The sequence below is a fragment of the Barbatula barbatula genome (assembly GCF_947034865.1).
Source record: "Barbatula barbatula genome assembly, chromosome: 4".
Classification (NCBI taxonomy): Eukaryota; Metazoa; Chordata; class Actinopteri; order Cypriniformes; family Nemacheilidae; genus Barbatula; species Barbatula barbatula.
Genome location: NC_136768.1, coordinates 26455969 through 26473586, shown reverse-complemented (window position 1 = coordinate 26473586; position 17618 = coordinate 26455969). Strand labels below are relative to the sequence as shown.

General features: G+C 41.3%; 1 protein-coding gene across 1 annotated transcript; it reads left to right on the top strand.

Annotated features, from left to right (window-relative positions):
- Positions 1–11173: 11173 nt before the first annotated feature.
- LOC306893020 (E3 ubiquitin/ISG15 ligase TRIM25-like) lies at positions 11174–14929 on the top strand (the record flags this gene model as incomplete). The annotated part of the gene is made up of 5 exons (XM_079454466.1): positions 11174–11740; positions 12616–12849; positions 12917–13076; positions 13301–13360; positions 13465–14929. The coding sequence occupies 5 exons, from the start codon at positions 11174–11176 to the stop codon at positions 13992–13994; spliced, it is 1551 nt and encodes a 516-aa protein (XP_079310592.1). The 3' UTR covers positions 13995–14929.
- Positions 14930–17618: the final 2689 nt, after the last annotated feature.

Here is a 17618-nt window from a genome sequence, read left to right as displayed (position 1 = left end):
GCAAAGTACCCAGCCGTTAGCCCCAGGGCTGCGGTGCACCGCAACCCGACACTCACGGCGGTCCGAGCGAGCATGGCTGACATCTTGACGTCTGCTCTCACCTGAGCTCGACCTCCGAGGAAGGGAGCTTCAGGGAATCGCCAGAGTCTGATGCCAGCAGGTCGCGCTCCGATGTTGCAAGGGACACCTCATCTCCACGGCTCGTGTTCGAGCGCGAGGCTGAGGAATAAGACGGCTTAGGACCATCTTTGGGGGACTGCTAAACAAGCGAGACCGGCCGGCTGACGGATTAACCCTCACGATGATCCCCACATCACCCTCGTTGCTCGCCGTCACTGACAGCAGGGCTGTAGCCGCTGCGGTCACAGAATGGGAAGCAGACGAGGTGGTGGCAGGATCTTGACAGAATACAGCCACCGTGACGCAACGTCTATTAAATGTAATGACATTTTAATTTCAGACCTGCACTTCTTTGTAACATGTGATGGTGGCTCATCTATCCACACTGTTAGCCCTTACCTGCCATTTATAATGTATTTCAAATATATCGGCAACACTTTCCAGCTAGTTACTGTAGGTCACACATTTTCAAAAGCTCTTATTGGGGTTTAATGTAAGTCATCATTAGCGTGATCAGTGTTTCTTTTAGTTGGGTTGTTGACTCTTGTTTTATAGAATTAATTCTACCTGAATGTATGGTACATCTGTAAGATATCTCCTAAAGAGCTGACCTTAAAGACCTGAAGCTCAAATGTGACCGCACGGTGTGAAAATTGTCATGGACTATAGATTGAACTACAGTAGCAGTCTGAAACATTAAGACATCAACAATCCACTCCATAATCTCAACAATACTGACAATAATGCTGCAATACATGGCGGGTGCTTAATACAAAACTATGGTTGTTTGTCACCACTTATGATGTTTCTATTGTCTAAGAGTGTCTCAATAACTTTTTTTACAGGGATCTTTCCATTATAACAACTTTAATAATACAAGTTGCCAGACGTCTATGCGATGTCTTCATTTACATCTACAAGTCACATTTTTGAATGTTTGAGATGTCTGATAATGCAAAAGATACTCTAGGGTCAAATCTTCCAACTAAAACTAACACTGATCATTGCAATGGCGACCAAATGAAATTCCAATCTGATTGAAAGGTGTTGCGTAGACCCAAAGCAAACCCACAAAAATTGTTTAGTAGAAGGGAAGTGGATTATTTTGTTGCATGTAAATTTATTCACTAATCGCAATAATGTTGGTTTGAAGTAAAAAACTAATTTTATCATTAAGTGATATTAATTCAACGCAATTAATATTGACAAATCAACACATTTTAAGGGAAGTACAGGTATATCAACAATAATTATTTGGTTGCATATACAAGGGGATATTCCAATTAAAATAATGTATATATAAAAATAAAGTTTTCAGCACATAATATTATTTGCACCTTTAAAACAAAACCACCCTTGAAATAGAGCAGTGTGCAAGCCATCAAGACAAGATATAATGTTAAAATGAAATATTTTGAAATGGATCAAATGTAAATTTAGGTTAAAGTGTGTAACTTTTGAAGGGCAGTAAGAACAGAAATACTGTGTTTCGATCTTTACACACACACACACACACACACCTGAGAAAATCAGCAGAAGGAACAGAATTTCCATCCCTGGTGGATTTAAAGAAGAATATCAATCTGAAACAGAAGGATTCAAACACATTTCAATGAAGTAAATCAGCACGTCAGTTTAGTGATATAACTCTACAAAGAATCAACGTTTACCTGAAGGAACAGTCTGAAGGTAAGTATGATCTGTCTTTTCTCTACATTCTGGGTTTTGTTTCCCACAGAATACCTTCCTACAATGACTTTAATGCAAAACATGTCTCTCTTCGGAAAAAAGTCACAGAGATTTACATTCAGATTTTCCTTTGTTTCAAATCATGTAAATCAAGGGCTTGTCAACTTCAGTCCTGGAGTGCCGGTGATCTGGATAGTTTAGTTCCAACCCTGATAGCAAGAGAGCAGGTGATAACCACTAAATCAATGTTAAAATCTGTTGATTTGTCAACAATGGTAATTACACTGAATCAATATCACATTTACCACCATTATTGTGATCAGTGTTCGCTTAAGTTAGGCTCTTGACCCGCATTAAATGCTTACAAAACCGTTTCTACAAGAACACTTATGCATGATAAGGATGTTTTAGAGTTAAGCTGAAGTAGGCTACTTCTTATAATGACTGCCAAACTGAAATGTAGCGTAATGCTAACCAATGTGGAAGCTCCTTTTTCATGACTGATTTGAATGGTTTTGGTTCACAAATGCAAAGAACCCGTGACAAAATAAACATGAAAAAGTGTGACGCACTTAGACATCGACACATACAAACATCAGCAATGGCGACGATCATCAAACTAATTCAGATAAACAGATCAACTGCAATTAGAATTAGTACTTCCAAAATCATAGTATGCTGAAATGAGTATTCTTAAAGTACTCTTTCTGGTCTACTGTTTCTGGAGAAAATTCAAAGTGCAGATACAGAATCAGGTCATTTCTATTTAATATGTTATTGTATGGAAAATTAATGATCTGAGTAAAATGTGTTATAATGTTAAGACGAATGCTATTGTCACGATATGGCTTGGACAGAACCCAGATGCAGGCAGACGAGGAGTTAGATAAAACAAATTTTATTTAAATGTGAACAAAACTAGAAAAACAAACACTTCCCTCTATGGGGACAAAACGTGGTCTACAGGAAAAACTATATAAATCCACAAACTTAGAAACAGGTAATCCAAAACACGAAGTCCACAGAACAGCAAGACATCCAGTGATCACAAACATTAGACAATAGATAAAGACAAAGACAATGCACCAACACTGAACAGAGAGAAACTGAGACCATATAAAGGGAGACACTAACGAGGAGTGATTACATGGGGAGAGTGGTGACAGCTGATGGGAATGAAACCCTAACGAGGTGAATTACAAAACAGACGATGGGAATGAAACCCTAATAAAATTACAGGAGATAGGAGGGTGGGGCTGAGAGACATAACAGGAAGACACGTGGCATTAAGTAACAACATAAAGCCACATGTCTCCACACATAACACAACAGAAACCCGAAAGACGTGGCAATGTCATGACTCTGCCCAGGGAGCTAGAAAGCTCGAGACAGGAAGGACAGAGTCCTAACATTACCCCCGCCCCCAGAAACGCCCCATGGCGTCTCAAGGGAGAAACTTCAGCGGGCCAAAACACCAAAGCACAAAGACAAACACCACAAGCACAACACAGAACAAACTAAGGGGAACATAAGGGAGGCTATGAAGGGGTTCGGGTGGGTCAACAAAAACAACAAACATGGGAGGGGGGGTGGGGGAATGGGAGGCCAAACCTTGGGGACACCAGAAAAGGGTGGGACAGGTTGAGGGGACTTGAAGCAACCGGACGGGACAGGTTGAGGGGACTTGAAGCAACCGGACGAGACCGGCGGGGACTTGAAGCAACCGGACGAGACCGGCGGGGACTTGAAGCAACCGGACGAGACCGGCGGGGACTTGAAGCAACCGGACGAGACCGGCGGGGACTTGAAGCAACCGGACGAGACCGGCGGGGACTTGAAGCAACCGGACGAGACCGGCGGGGACTTGAAGCAACCGGACGAGACCGGCGGGGACTTGAAGCAACCGGACGAGACCGGCGGGGACTTGAAGGGGCTAGGGAGAGGTGTGTGTCCAAGGGGGAAAAAAGTTTGAGGTGATGCCGGCCGGAGAACTGGCTGAGGCACTGGCTGGAAGGCCGGCTGAGGCACTGGCTGGAAGGCCGCCTGCGGAAGGGCAGGTCCGGCCGCCTGCGGAGGGGCAGGTCCGGCCGCCTGCTGAGAGGCAGGTCCTGACGCCTGCGGAGAGGCAGGTCCTGACGCCTGCTGAGATGCAGGTCCTGACGCCTGCTGAGATGCAGGTCCTGACGCCTGCTGAGATGCAGGTCCTGACGCCTGCTGAGATGCAGGTCCTGACGCCTGCTGAGATGCAGGTCCTGACGCCTGCTGAGATGCAGGTCCTGACGCCTGCTGAGATGCAGGTCCTGACGCCTGCGGAGAGGCAGGTCCTGACGCCTGCGGAGAGGCAGGTCTGGACGCCTGCTGGATCGCTGGCTGTGAACCCGGCTGGAGAACCGGCAGGAGCGCCGGCTGGGCTGGGTTATGTGCCCCCCTCCGTTGCCTCTTCCTCTTCTGCCGAGCCAATCTCCTGGTAGTCGGCTGGAGGAAGGAGGTGAAGGACGGGGCTGGCTCCGCGTTGGAGGCCTCCGAAGAGGACCCCCAGGACTCTCTCCTTCCACGCTTGCCCCGAAGACTGGTGGTTGGTGGAGAGGTTGCAGGGTCCGAGACTGATGGTGCGGTGGTGGTCACGACCCCAAGCTCCAGGGTGTGATCCTCAGGGATCGAACCCAATGGGGTCGTAGAGCTGAGGCGTGTAGAAACCCTGGGCAGATCCCGATCACTAATCCGCTGAACAAGATCAGTGAAGCCCAGGTGTCTCTGTAACTTCATCTCCTCCTGGGAGAGCGGTTCTGCAAGGCAGCCGTTGAAGATTACCTTCAACTCCTCCTCCGTGAAGCAGCCTCGCTTTGCCGTTGCCAAGAACTTGTCAGCGAAGTCCCATATGTACATGTCTCTCTGGCGGAGGCCAAAGAGAAGGTACGCCTCACTAGCACGGGCAGTCGTGTCCGTACTGCCTGCTGGGTTCAATGTGGGTTGGTGCATTCTGTCACGATATGGCTTGGACAGAACCCAGATGCAGGCAGACGAGGAGTTAGATAAAACAAATTTTATTTAAATGTGAACAAAACTAGAAAAACAAACACTTCCCTCTATGGGGACAAAACGTGGTCTACAGGAAAAACTATATAAATCCACAAACTTAGAAACAGGTAATCCAAAACACGAAGTCCACAGAACAGCAAGACATCCAGTGATCACAAACATTAGACAATAGATAAAGACAAAGACAATGCACCAACACTGAACAGAGAGAAACTGAGACCATATAAAGGGAGACACTAACGAGGAGTGATTACATGGGGAGAGTGGTGACAGCTGATGGGAATGAAACCCTAACGAGGTGAATTACAAAACAGACGATGGGAATGAAACCCTAATAAAATTACAGGAGATAGGAGGGTGGGGCTGAGAGACATAACAGGAAGACACGTGGCATTAAGTAACAACATAAAGCCACATGTCTCCACACATAACACAACAGAAACCCGAAAGACGTGGCAATGTCATGACTCTGCCCAGGGAGCTAGAAAGCTCGAGACAGGAAGGACAGAGTCCTAACAGCTATAAATCTGACTTCTGACAGCTATTAAAGATGAGTTTAAAGATACTTGTTTCAATTAAATATGATTTTAATAACGTGACTGTGTGATCGTAAGGACGTGCTCGGCACGAATACGGTATGTTCCAGGTATGTCTTCCGGAGGTAATCATCGCGTCCCAGAAACGTCCAATGTTACGTCATCAAGACGAAAATGGGAATCACAAATTTACGTCGCTGGAACGTTATTTGGTATGTCATGGAAACAAATATGGGCTGTGTCCGAAATCTCCTACTTCCATACTATGAAGTAGGCGAAAATGTAGTATGTCACTATGCAAAAAACAGTAGGTGAGAAATACCCGGATGGTCCATAACTTCCGCCGAGATTCGCAAGTGTGGATTGGCTGGACACTTATCTATCCCATGATGCCACGGGAGCTGACCAACGGTCAAATTTCAAAAGTAAATCAAACTAATAGCGGAAAACTTTAAGGCGGACGTGTTTTTTAATGTAAGTGCCAATAAATTAATTTCTGGTGACGAAATGATGTTTTTATCAACACTCACTTGTAGGTGGTTGTTAATACGTCATACGTCAAAGAGCATACGTGTCACATGACCAAAGATATGGAAGGTGAAGTATGTATTCATACTACCACTCATACTGTATAGAACGTACTATTTAAAATGGCCGACTTATTCAATTCAGTACGTACTCTCACAGAATGCGATTTGCAACCTATCTGTGTTACCTGGGTAGTAACGCTTCACAGCATTAATACAATTGAATAAGGGAGGCTTCACAGTGAACATTACATAAGAAATAAAGTAATGAAGCGCTACATTTTGAGTTTTAGTATGTCCCAGTCAGTGGCGGTTCTACATTGAATTGCACCCCGGGTGAGAACATCTTTGAGCGCCACCCCTCGAAAAAACTAAATTATGTCATATTTTTCTTGACCTAAACTGCAGTGGTACAAATTGAATTTGTCATTAAAATGTAATTGTACCACTGTAGTTGAGGTCAAGAAAAGTATACATGACATTGTTATAAAACAATTTGACAGAGTATTAACACTTAATGATATTTTACTGACATTCAATTTGTACCACTGGAAAAAAAGTGGTCAGAAAAAGATTCATGACAGTTATAATGGCCTCATGACAGCCAATGTCAAAACCAATATGACGGTTAACCCAGCTGTAGTGGCCTTAATTCATTTATCTTCTTATTGGTTATTTGTAATCACGTGTTTTGTTGTGTTCACTTCCGTTTCCTTTATATCCGGTGTGTTATATTGTTTGTCGTGGTTGGTAGGGGGTGAGCGATGGGATGGCCAACTTTCTGTTGACCGTACAAGTAAAATGTTTGTTCTGTCAAATAAAACAACTGTGACGCGTACAGAAGTGTCTCTAAGGCAATATGGTTAAATGCCGAAACACCAGCTAAGTAGTGTCTTACATTCAATTATTAATCTGCTATGTCATGTTTTATGACAATTATGACAGGTTAAGATGTATTGGTTAATGTAAAGTTGTCAACAAAGACCTCAAACAAACAATATTTGCATTAAAAATGTCATAATTGAGCGAATGACACTTAATGACAGTTGTCATAAACATGCATAAAACCTTCATATTCATGACATGTGTGATGTAGCAAATAAATAGCAAAGGTTATGTTCGTCTTAGAAACTAGCTATAGATTGGAAAATTCTGTTTGCTCATTATGGGACAGTTTTGTTGCAAAGCACAATATTATGATGAAATTAGATCTCGTGTTTGTTGACTTAAAACCAGATTTGTTGTATGAGTTCTACTTGCCCTGCATGGGCCTCGAACCGGCGTCTGACCAAATGAGAGTCAGGCGCTCTAACGACTAGGCTAAACACTGCAGTGTCTTTTCACACAACTTGGCAACATAGATACAGTAATCAAAACACAGAGAGAACATTAGTTGCATACCTTTATCTTTTCAGCATACAGGGGCACCAATTTGCCAATTCCCCACACAATGAATGAATAGATAATAGATAACCGATTTGCGGCGGCCCAGAGTTTCTTTTACTGCTAGTGCCGGTGCCGCCCCCCACGCGACATGAAAAAATGCCGCCCCAGGCGACTGCCCGGTTCGCCCGTGCCTAAAACCGCCACTGGTCCCAGTAGTGAAGTGATTTGAACTGAGGCTGAGTAAAATTTGGATGCCTCTGCGATATCTTTAAAGAGAGAAGAAATATGTGACCACTGAAAACTAAATAAAGTCATAGACAGACGGCCTCTGTCCTTAATAATGTCCTGCATAATAACGCCACAGTTCATTGTTGGCTCATGATGGCTCAGGTTCATTAGATACAGATACACATTTTCATTTTAATAATGTACCATACAATTGTATGGACTTGACTTGACTTGACAATGTAAAACATTTCGAGCTAGTTCAACTTAGAAACGAAAGTTCACCTGCTGCTTGTTTTTTTTGGAGCACGTCGTTTTTTTACAGTGTATCATTATTCCTATTTATTTATTTTCTGCAATTTTTGTCTTTTATTTATATAAGAACCCTGGAGCAAAACAAATATACTTTTTTGCGTTTCAAATATATTTTATTATTTAACAATACACTGTTAATATACCAACAAAATATACAACAGTTCTAAATATACTAAAAGTATATAAGCAACATACTTTTACTTCTTTTTTGCTATTAAACAACCTTTAAAAAGTGTAATTTATTATATTTCTAAAAAGAACATTTCATAGAAGGGTTTTAGGGGTATGCGCGCACGCATGCACACACACACACACACACACATTCACACACACACACACAAGCATATGTTGTTTATGAGGCCACTGTGTTTTCTCAATGGTTTAAGGGGACACACATTTCTCACCATCCAAATGAGGTAAAAGTCATGTCAAAACATTTCATGTGAACTACAGAAGATACATCTCACTTCAAAAACATTATTTAACTTTCAAAACAGATTTATATTACATATGTGACATTTCACAGGATTATAGGGACAGAACCACATTGTGGTATATGTGGACAACAGGGTTTATGAGGTCTCTATACATAATCTACATAGTACTGTGCAAACGTCTTGGCACATTAGTCTCCAACATACTCAATTACATCAGAAAGATACCTACAAAGATGCAGTACTGTGAAACATTTTAAGCACTTGTTATTTAACATGTAACATAAATCAAATCAATTTGGCGAGTCAACCTTTTGTTTGAAGCAGCTATTGTCCTAAAGTAAGTACATTGTCACATTGCCACAATTTTCTGGATTTAGTCTGTCTCAGTTTTTCCATTATCTTCATGTTATAATATATATAGTAGACAGACACGCGAGCGCAGGCTGATGTTTAACTACTTGTGCATATTAAAATCTCACTGTATTGTTACAACTAATGGCAAAGGGAAATCTACACAGATATATTCTACTGAAACAATACAAAAGATATGAATAACTGGCTTAAAACATTTCTTAGGGTGAAAACACTAATGTGCTGTTCTGTAACACAAACAACAAACCACTAGGTGTTATACGGGGACAATGTGGTTTCAGAGGTCTCTATATATCAGTGTTTCTCAAACTTTTTCTCCCATTCCCCACTTTGGAGGTAGGGAAGGGGTCCGAGCCCCACCTGTCCCCGATAGCCAAAAACAAAAGTGTAATAAACTTTAGGTCCACAGTCTGTCTTGGTTTTCTCTGCTGGTGCAGATAAATGTAAGGCTTACATTTAAATGTCATTGTTTTGTTTTGAGTGTGGTCAATAATAAAGTAATTAATAGAGCTGACAAAATGTCCACCCATTTGTCGCGCCCCACTTGTCATGTCTCTATTCCCCACCAGTGGGGCCCGCCCCACACTTTGAGAAACACTGCTATATATACAACACACACAACAAACCACTAGGTGTTATACGGGGACGATGTGGTTTCTGAGGTCTCTATATATACAACACACACAACAAACCACTAGGTGTTATACGGGGACAATATGGTTTCTGAGGTCTCTATATATACAACACACACAACAAACCACTAGGTGTTATACGGGGACAATGTGGTTTCTGAGGTCTCTATATATACAACACACACAACAAACCACTAGGTGTTATACGGGGACAATATGGTTTCTGACGTCTCTATATATACAACACACACAACAAACCACTAGGTGTTATACGGGGACAATGTGGTTTCTGAGGTCTCTATATATACAACACACACAACAAACCACTAGGTGTTATACGGGGACAATATGGTTTCTGACGTCTCTATATATACAACACACACAACAAACCACTAGGTGTTATACGGGGACAATGTGGTTTCTGAGGTCTCTATATATACAACACACACAACAAACCACTAGGTGTTATACGGGGACAATATGGTTTCTGACGTCTCTATATATACAACACACACAACAAACCACTAGGTGTTATACGGGGACAATGTGGTTTCTGAGGTCTCTATATACACAACACACACAACAAACCACTAGGTGTTATACGGGGACAATGTGGTTTCTGAGGTCTCTATATATACAACACACACAACAAACCACTAGGTGTTATACGGGGACAATATGGTTTCTGACGTCTCTATATACACAACACACACAACAAACCACTAGGTGTTATACGGGGACAATGTGGTTTCTGACGTCTCTATATACACAACACACACAACAAACCACTAGGTGTTATACGGGGACAATGTGGTTTCTGACGTCTCTATATATACAACACACACAACAAACCACTAGGTGTTATACGGGGACAATGTGGTTTCTGAGGTCTCTATATATACAACACACACAACAAACCACTAGGTGTTATACGGGGACAATGTGGTTTCTGAGGTCTCTATATATACAACACACACAACAAACCACTAGGTGTTATACGGGGACAATGTGGTTTCTGAGGTCTCTATATATACAACACACACAACAAACCACTAGGTGTTATACGGGGACAATGTGGTTCCTGAGGTCTCTATATATACAACACACACAACAAACCACTAGGTGTTATACGGGGACAATGTGGTTTCTGAGGTCTCTATATATAAAACACACACAACAAACCACTAGGTGTTATACGGGGACAATGTGGTTTCTGAGGTCTCTATATATACAACACACACAACAAACCACTAGGTGTTATACGGGGACAATGTGGTTTCTGAGGTCTCTATATATACAACACACACAACAAACCACTAGGTGTTATACGGGGACAATGTGGTTTCTGAGGTCTCTATATATACAACACACACAACAAACCACTAGGTGTTATACGGGGACAATGTGGTTTCTGAGGTCTCTATATACACAACACACACAACAAACCACTAGGTGTTATACGGGGACAATATGGTTTCTGAGGTCTCTATATACACAACACACACAACAAACCACTAGGTGTTATACGGGGACAATATGGTTTCTGAGGTCACTATATATACAACACACACAACAAACCACTAGGTGTTATATGGGGACAATGTGGTTTCTGAGGTCTCTATATATACAACACACACAACAAACCACTAGGTGTTATACGGGGACAATATGGTTTCTGAGGTCTCTATATATAAAACACACACAACAAACCACTAGGTGTTATACGGGGACAATGTGGTTTCTGAGGTCTCTATATATAAAACAAACACAACAAACCACTAGGTGTTATACGGGGACAATGTGGTTTCTGAGGTCTCTATATATAAAACAAACACAACAAACCACTAGGTGTTATACGGGGACAATGTGGTTTCTGAGGTCTCTATATATACAACATGGCTGAATCCAGTATTTCAGTATCTCAGGAAGAGTTCAAATGTTCAGTGTGTTTGGAACTACTGAAGGTCCCTGTGACGGTTCCCTGTGGACACAGTTACTGTATGAAATGTATTTCGGACTACTGGGATGATCAGAAGGGAGTCTGCAGCTGCCCTCAGTGCAGAGAGACCTTCAGTCCTAGACCTGCTTTGAATAAAAACCCAATATTGGCTGAAATGGTTGAGAAACTGAAGACAAAAGCTGCAGACGTGGACTGTGACATTTGCACCGGAAGAAAACACAAAGCCGTCAGGTCCTGTCTGGAGTGTCGAACCTCTTACTGTCAGGATCATCTTGAGCAACATGAGAATCTTCACTCGGGGAAGCGACACAAGGATGCCACCGGACGACCAGATATCATCTGCCCTGAACATTGTCAAATGCGGGATGTCAACGGTTGGACTGATCAACAGATTGTTTGTCCTTATTGTAAGTTGAAGGAGATTCGGAGACTGTACCAGCAGAGAATCCAGGAGAGAGAGAAGGAGCTTCATGAGTTTAGAGCGGGTGTCGAGTCTTACAAGGTAGGGATGCATACCGGCTTAATGGTTTACCGTGGTAATAACGTCCAACCGTGTATAACCGTGTCATATTTTAAAAAGCGCTTAGATAAAACAGCTCGTGTGACATGCATCATATGATTATATTTCACATTTAAGATCATAAATCGTTTTAATTACTACAGGTTGGTTGCCCAAACCATTGCAGTCTATCTGTCCTTCCGGTTTATGATTTCAACATCGAATCGATACTGTGGTAGGCTTTAATGAGACAAGGTTTTTGAGTGCACTTGTGCTTTTTGTTGTCCAATTGCTTCCATCATCTGTAAGTCGCTTTGGATAAAAGCATCCGCTAAATGACTAAATCTAAATGTAAACATGGCGGCAGCCTGAAATCAGACGCTTGCTGCGCCCTGATCCGCATAATATCTGCCCTAAATAGTTCTCAAGTCCCGCATAGTCTTCCACTTCTGGTAGAAATCTGAGGGAAATTTTAACGGCTAATATTACCCACAACTCACCCCGAGTAGGCGGAGTTTTGTGACGCTCCACTGCATTAATAAGTTATATAATTGATGCGTCTAATATTGATGTTATTTATTTTATGTAAGTCAAAGAAAGTAAAGTACATTTACAGGTAAACTCAATATTAAATTTGGTTTACATCAGTACTCATTTGACATTTCAAGAACATGTTAATAAAGCCATGATTATATTGATAATCTTGTTCACTATAATCGCTAAATTTCAACTCGTTTTTTGACAAGTTGACCATGTTAAGAAGACCGCACGTTTAAGTCAGAATGCACGACACGTCGTTGCACCACCCCTTGACTATGACTATGGCGTACACATGGAGTGATTTAGCGGTTTGATCTGATTGTAATGTGTCCCAACAGCGCTCTTCACAGACAGCAGTGGAGGACTGTGAGGTTATCTTTACCGAACTCATCTCATATTTCGAGAAAAGCCGCTCTGAGGTGACACAACTGATCAGAGATCTGGAAAAAGCTGAAGTGAGTCGAGCTGAAGAAGTCTTGAAGCAACTGAAGCAGGAGATTGATGATCTCAGGAGGAGAGACGCTGAGCTGGAGCAGCTTTCATGCACAGATGATCACACCCAATTCCTGCAGGTAACTGGAGATGTGACGTGAACAGTGGTCATGTTTTACATACACTGAAATGTTTTTGTCTGTGTAGATTTTCCAGTCGCTCTCTGCTCAACCTGACTCTTCAGACTCAACAAGCATCCCTGTCAGCTCTCTCCTCTCTTTTGATGATCTAAAAAATTCTGTATCCCAACTGAGAGAGAAACTGCAGCATTTCTGCAGGGAAGAGTTGGAAAAGCTTTCTGATAAGGGTAAAGCATCATTTATGGACTCCATTTAAAGGGGTTATTCGCCGGAAATACGTGTTTTTCTTTGTCTTTGGTGTGTTATAGTTGCCCATGCATGTATTAGACACGTAAAATTGCAAAAATGTAAGTGCCGGAACAAAAGAAGAACAAGCTTTTCAGAGCGATGAGCGTTTTTAAACCTTAAATCGTGTTCACATTTATAATAAAACATCTGTTTTGTTTTAAAGTGCAATACACAGAGACTATTCCCAGCCCTGAAACCAACACCAGGGATTATTTTCTTCAATGTAAGTTAGATAACCCTAAAACTAATTTTATTTTCAATTTATTAAAATTGAAATGTTATTTGGTGAAAACAAAAAATGACTCCAATTTTTTTTATGTTCCTCAGATTATCATCAGTTGACGCTGGATCCAAACACTCTGAATGAACGCCTCCGGCTGTCTGAGGGAAACCGTGTGGTAACCTACATCGCAGGAGTCCGACGGTATCCTGATCATCCGGACAGATTTAATGCTTTGCTTCAAGTGTTGTGTGGAGAGAGTGTGTGTGGACGCTCCTACTGGGAGGTTGTTTGGAGTAAGAAGGTGGGGATATCAGTATCGTATAATGACATCAGTAGGAAGGGTCGGGGTAATGAGTGTGAGTTTGGACGTAATGATAAGTCCTGGAGTTTGTCCTGCTCTGACTCCGGTTGTTCATTCTGGCACAAGAATGTAGAGACTAAACTCCCAGTAGTTTCTAGATCTGCTAGAATAGGAGTGTATGTGGATCACAGTGAAGGAACTTTGTCCTTCTACAGCGTCTCAGACACAATGACCCTCATCCACAGCATCAACACCACCTTCACACAACCTCTCTATCCTGGCTTTAGACTTACTTTGAATGGTAAAGTGACACTATGTGATCCAACAATGTAGATCATTGGTTCCTAATGCACGTATATGAGGATGAAAGCTTACAGTATCTGCGTTGAGGATGTTTATAAAATAAATGAAAAAAGGAGACGGTTGAGAACCACTGATGTAGATGGTACAGAGTTGAAGTTATATTTTGAAATCCATATTTGTTGTTCTTATAATCTAATACCACATATTTTTTACATCAACAACACATGTCAGAATTTGACTGCATGATTGTATGTGTGTTTGTAAATGACCTATATTCAGTGATGTCCCAGCCAGCAGACACATGGGGTGAGGATGGCTTTGATGTGGGTTGTGTATCTGGGTCTCAGACGGTTTTGTCCACGGGTTCCATGTAGGCCCTACATGGGTTAGCCCAGATGAAATGAACACTGCTTAGTGTGAATACTAAAGGGTGGTAAATATAACTCTGAATGTTTGCCTCTTTGTAAAGTCATATTTGTTACAGTCAACCTCTGTTTTTCTGCTTGAGATTCATACCTATTTACAGTTTCACGGATTTGGGTGACTTATTCTTTTTATTTTCATTTGGTTGATGTGTAAGTGTGATTATTTTGACACTCTGATTGGAGAGTCGCTGGAAGAACGACGAACTGCGCATGCGTCCTCAGGACTGTTAAACCGCAGATGCGACTCTCCCGTCTCTTCTGACATTATTCAGATACTTTTCCTGAATGTAAAGTGTAAATAGTGATGGAATTTGTGAATATGTGTGTCCGTGTAATATGTGATGTTCACACTAACGTGAAGAAAGGTAATGTAAGGATGCTCTAGTGATCGTTATATATGAATATTGTTTTGGAATTACTTACTTTTGGGTCACAAAATGTTTGATTGTTCAAGTTATTGAGTAAATTCATAGCGTTAAGTATATAGTCGGTTCACACTGTGGTCGTATTTGCCGCGCTTTGTGGTCACGTGACCGCTTCGCTGAAGAAAGCTTGAAAATGGCTGGATCTGTGGTGATCCAGTACATACCAAGAGTGAATTGCGTTTCACATTGGCTTAAGAAGCAAGAATATTTTAAATGCTCATGTTAACAGTTGATAGATGAGTAATTTCATATATAACCACTTTGTGTTTAGTAATTACTGCCGGCTGTTTGTAAAATGTCTGTTGACTATTTATTTGTCTGCTGAAAATGGTAAAACGAAGAAAAGGAGATTGTGTCGGAAGTGTGATTTATTTCAATGTTGGTGACATTTGTTTGATGCAGACGTTTATGCTTTCAAAAGAATTGTTTGTACTTGTTAGGCATAATAAAGAGATCAGTGGGCGTGAGTCTCCCATTTCTTCTGACATCAGTCCTGTTTTACAGGGGGCAGTAATCTGACTGCGGGGTCTCTGGAATCGGGACCTGCAACACTTATTTAAAAGGTCTTCCTCCTAAATGTAAAAAACATTTTTACGATTATAGTGATGGTTGTGCACAGCTTTTAAAGCCATGCCATATTCTCAAAAGTTAACAATGCACACTACACAAAGGGGGTGAAGACGTTTGAGAACCACTGCTCTGAAGCATAATAGATGAGTGAAATGTGTTCATGTATTTTCGATACATAAACACATTTCAAGGGATGCGAGTGACTTGCAAATGTATTCAATACTTCAGTAACTGCAAAGGATTATGTGTTTTTGTGTTAAAACCTTTTTTTGAGTGTTTCATATTTTATTGTATGATTGTCTTGATCTTAATGTTTGTATTATTTAAATGAGACTTTATATAATGCAAAATTATAAACATCAATTATAGCAGCACATTCATTGAATGAATACACAGAATAAAATAATCTTTCTCCGACACACTTCTGCACACAAATCTCAGGATGGAGTTTACGTGCTGCTTTTTAAGGCATTTACAGTTTACAATTGACTTTTGTGTACTTCTTGTGGTTTCTTTATAACATTACACTTCTGTTTTTTTAAGTATTTGAATAACCTGGAGGTTTTTAGGATGTAAAGGTTCTTTACGGAACCATTTAAACGAAACGGTTGTTTAATGACATTGTGAAAGACCTTTATTTTTAAGAGTGAACGTGGGTGTCTTGGTACAGTACAATGAATTGAATCTGGGGAGCAGTCCAGGGGTGTATTCCAGAAAGCAGGTTATGTGACTTACCCGGGTAAGTTTAGGAGTAAGTAAGCGGATAACCTCTGCTTTCGGTTCCAAAAACGGAGGTAACATTCGGGTTATGTAAGTAACCATAGCAACTGACTCTCTGATGATAACTTGCTCCTGAGCAGGTTATGTTGCAGGGTTAGTTTGTTTCAGAGAGGTTTCCGAGCATGGCGTGCCCTTTCGATGAGGATCCTGTGGACGTAGAGGCACAGATTATACGGGGGTTTTTCGCAGTGAGAGGGTGATAAGACCACGTTTCGATGTCTTTTCTTATCCTAACGAATATTTGCAGGAGCGCTATCGTTTTTCTAGGGAGTCGTTAATTTAGGTTTGCTCTCAGAAATTCTGTCATCTACTTAAATTAAATGACATTTCTTAATAGGTTTATTTTGACTGCACACACATAGATGTAAAGTCTACACAGACTTTATAAACTTGTTATTAATCTTAATATCAGGGTTCCCAAACGTGATTGGGTGCATTGACGGCACCCACATTCCTATTAAAGCTCCATTAATCAACGAGGGAGACTATGTTAATAGGAAGTCTGTGCATAGCATCAATGTGCAGGTAATGGCTATATTTTGGCTCCTTAATATTGGTGTTAAACTTATAAACTTATTGTTCTTCACAGTTAATATGTGATGCAACTCACCTCAGCACTAATGTTGAGGCAAAATGGCCTGGGTCTGTACATGATGCCAGAATATTTAGAGAGTCATCTCTGTGCAACAAATTTCAACAGGGTACGTTTTGTTAGACAAATGCTTGTAGTCTTTATTACATTTACAAAGCACCTCAAACATTACAGGACACTTCTATGGTTACTTGCTGGGAGACAGAGGATACCCTTGCCTGCCCTATATGATGACACCCTAACCTGATCCTGAGGCCGGACCACAGACACGCTTCAACCGGTCTCACAGCAGAACACGGGCCAAGGTGGAGATGACAATAGGCATTCTGAAGGCAAGGTTTCAGTGTCTGCGTGGGCTCAGGGTCACTCCAAATAGGGCATGTGACATCACAGTTTCTTGTGTGGTACTTCACAACATTGCCACAATAAGAGGAGAGAGGCATCCCCCCTGTCCTGATGAAGATGACTAGCAGACCACAGAGATGGCAGAATGCTTAGAGACATGATTTGTCAAAATCACTTTATTTAATGTGTTCTATTTCTTCATATCCTGAAATAAAAGAGACATGACAGATTTGTATTTATTACTTTATACACACAAAAAATAACAGATTCATGTTCACATATGATTCTCACCTTAAGGCGATGCTCCAGTAGTTCCATTTCAAGGTTGGCCTTTTTAATGGCCAGCCTTTTCTCCTCTAGCTGAAGCTGCATAAGGTCCATGTCCGTTTTTTTAATTTGCCTTAATAGATGGACCTTATACAGCTCCTTTACAGACAACTAGGAAGGCAAAGTAAATAAGATGGCTAAAGAAGAAAATCTGCCACATAGTAACATTATGTAAATAAGGACAACCAGG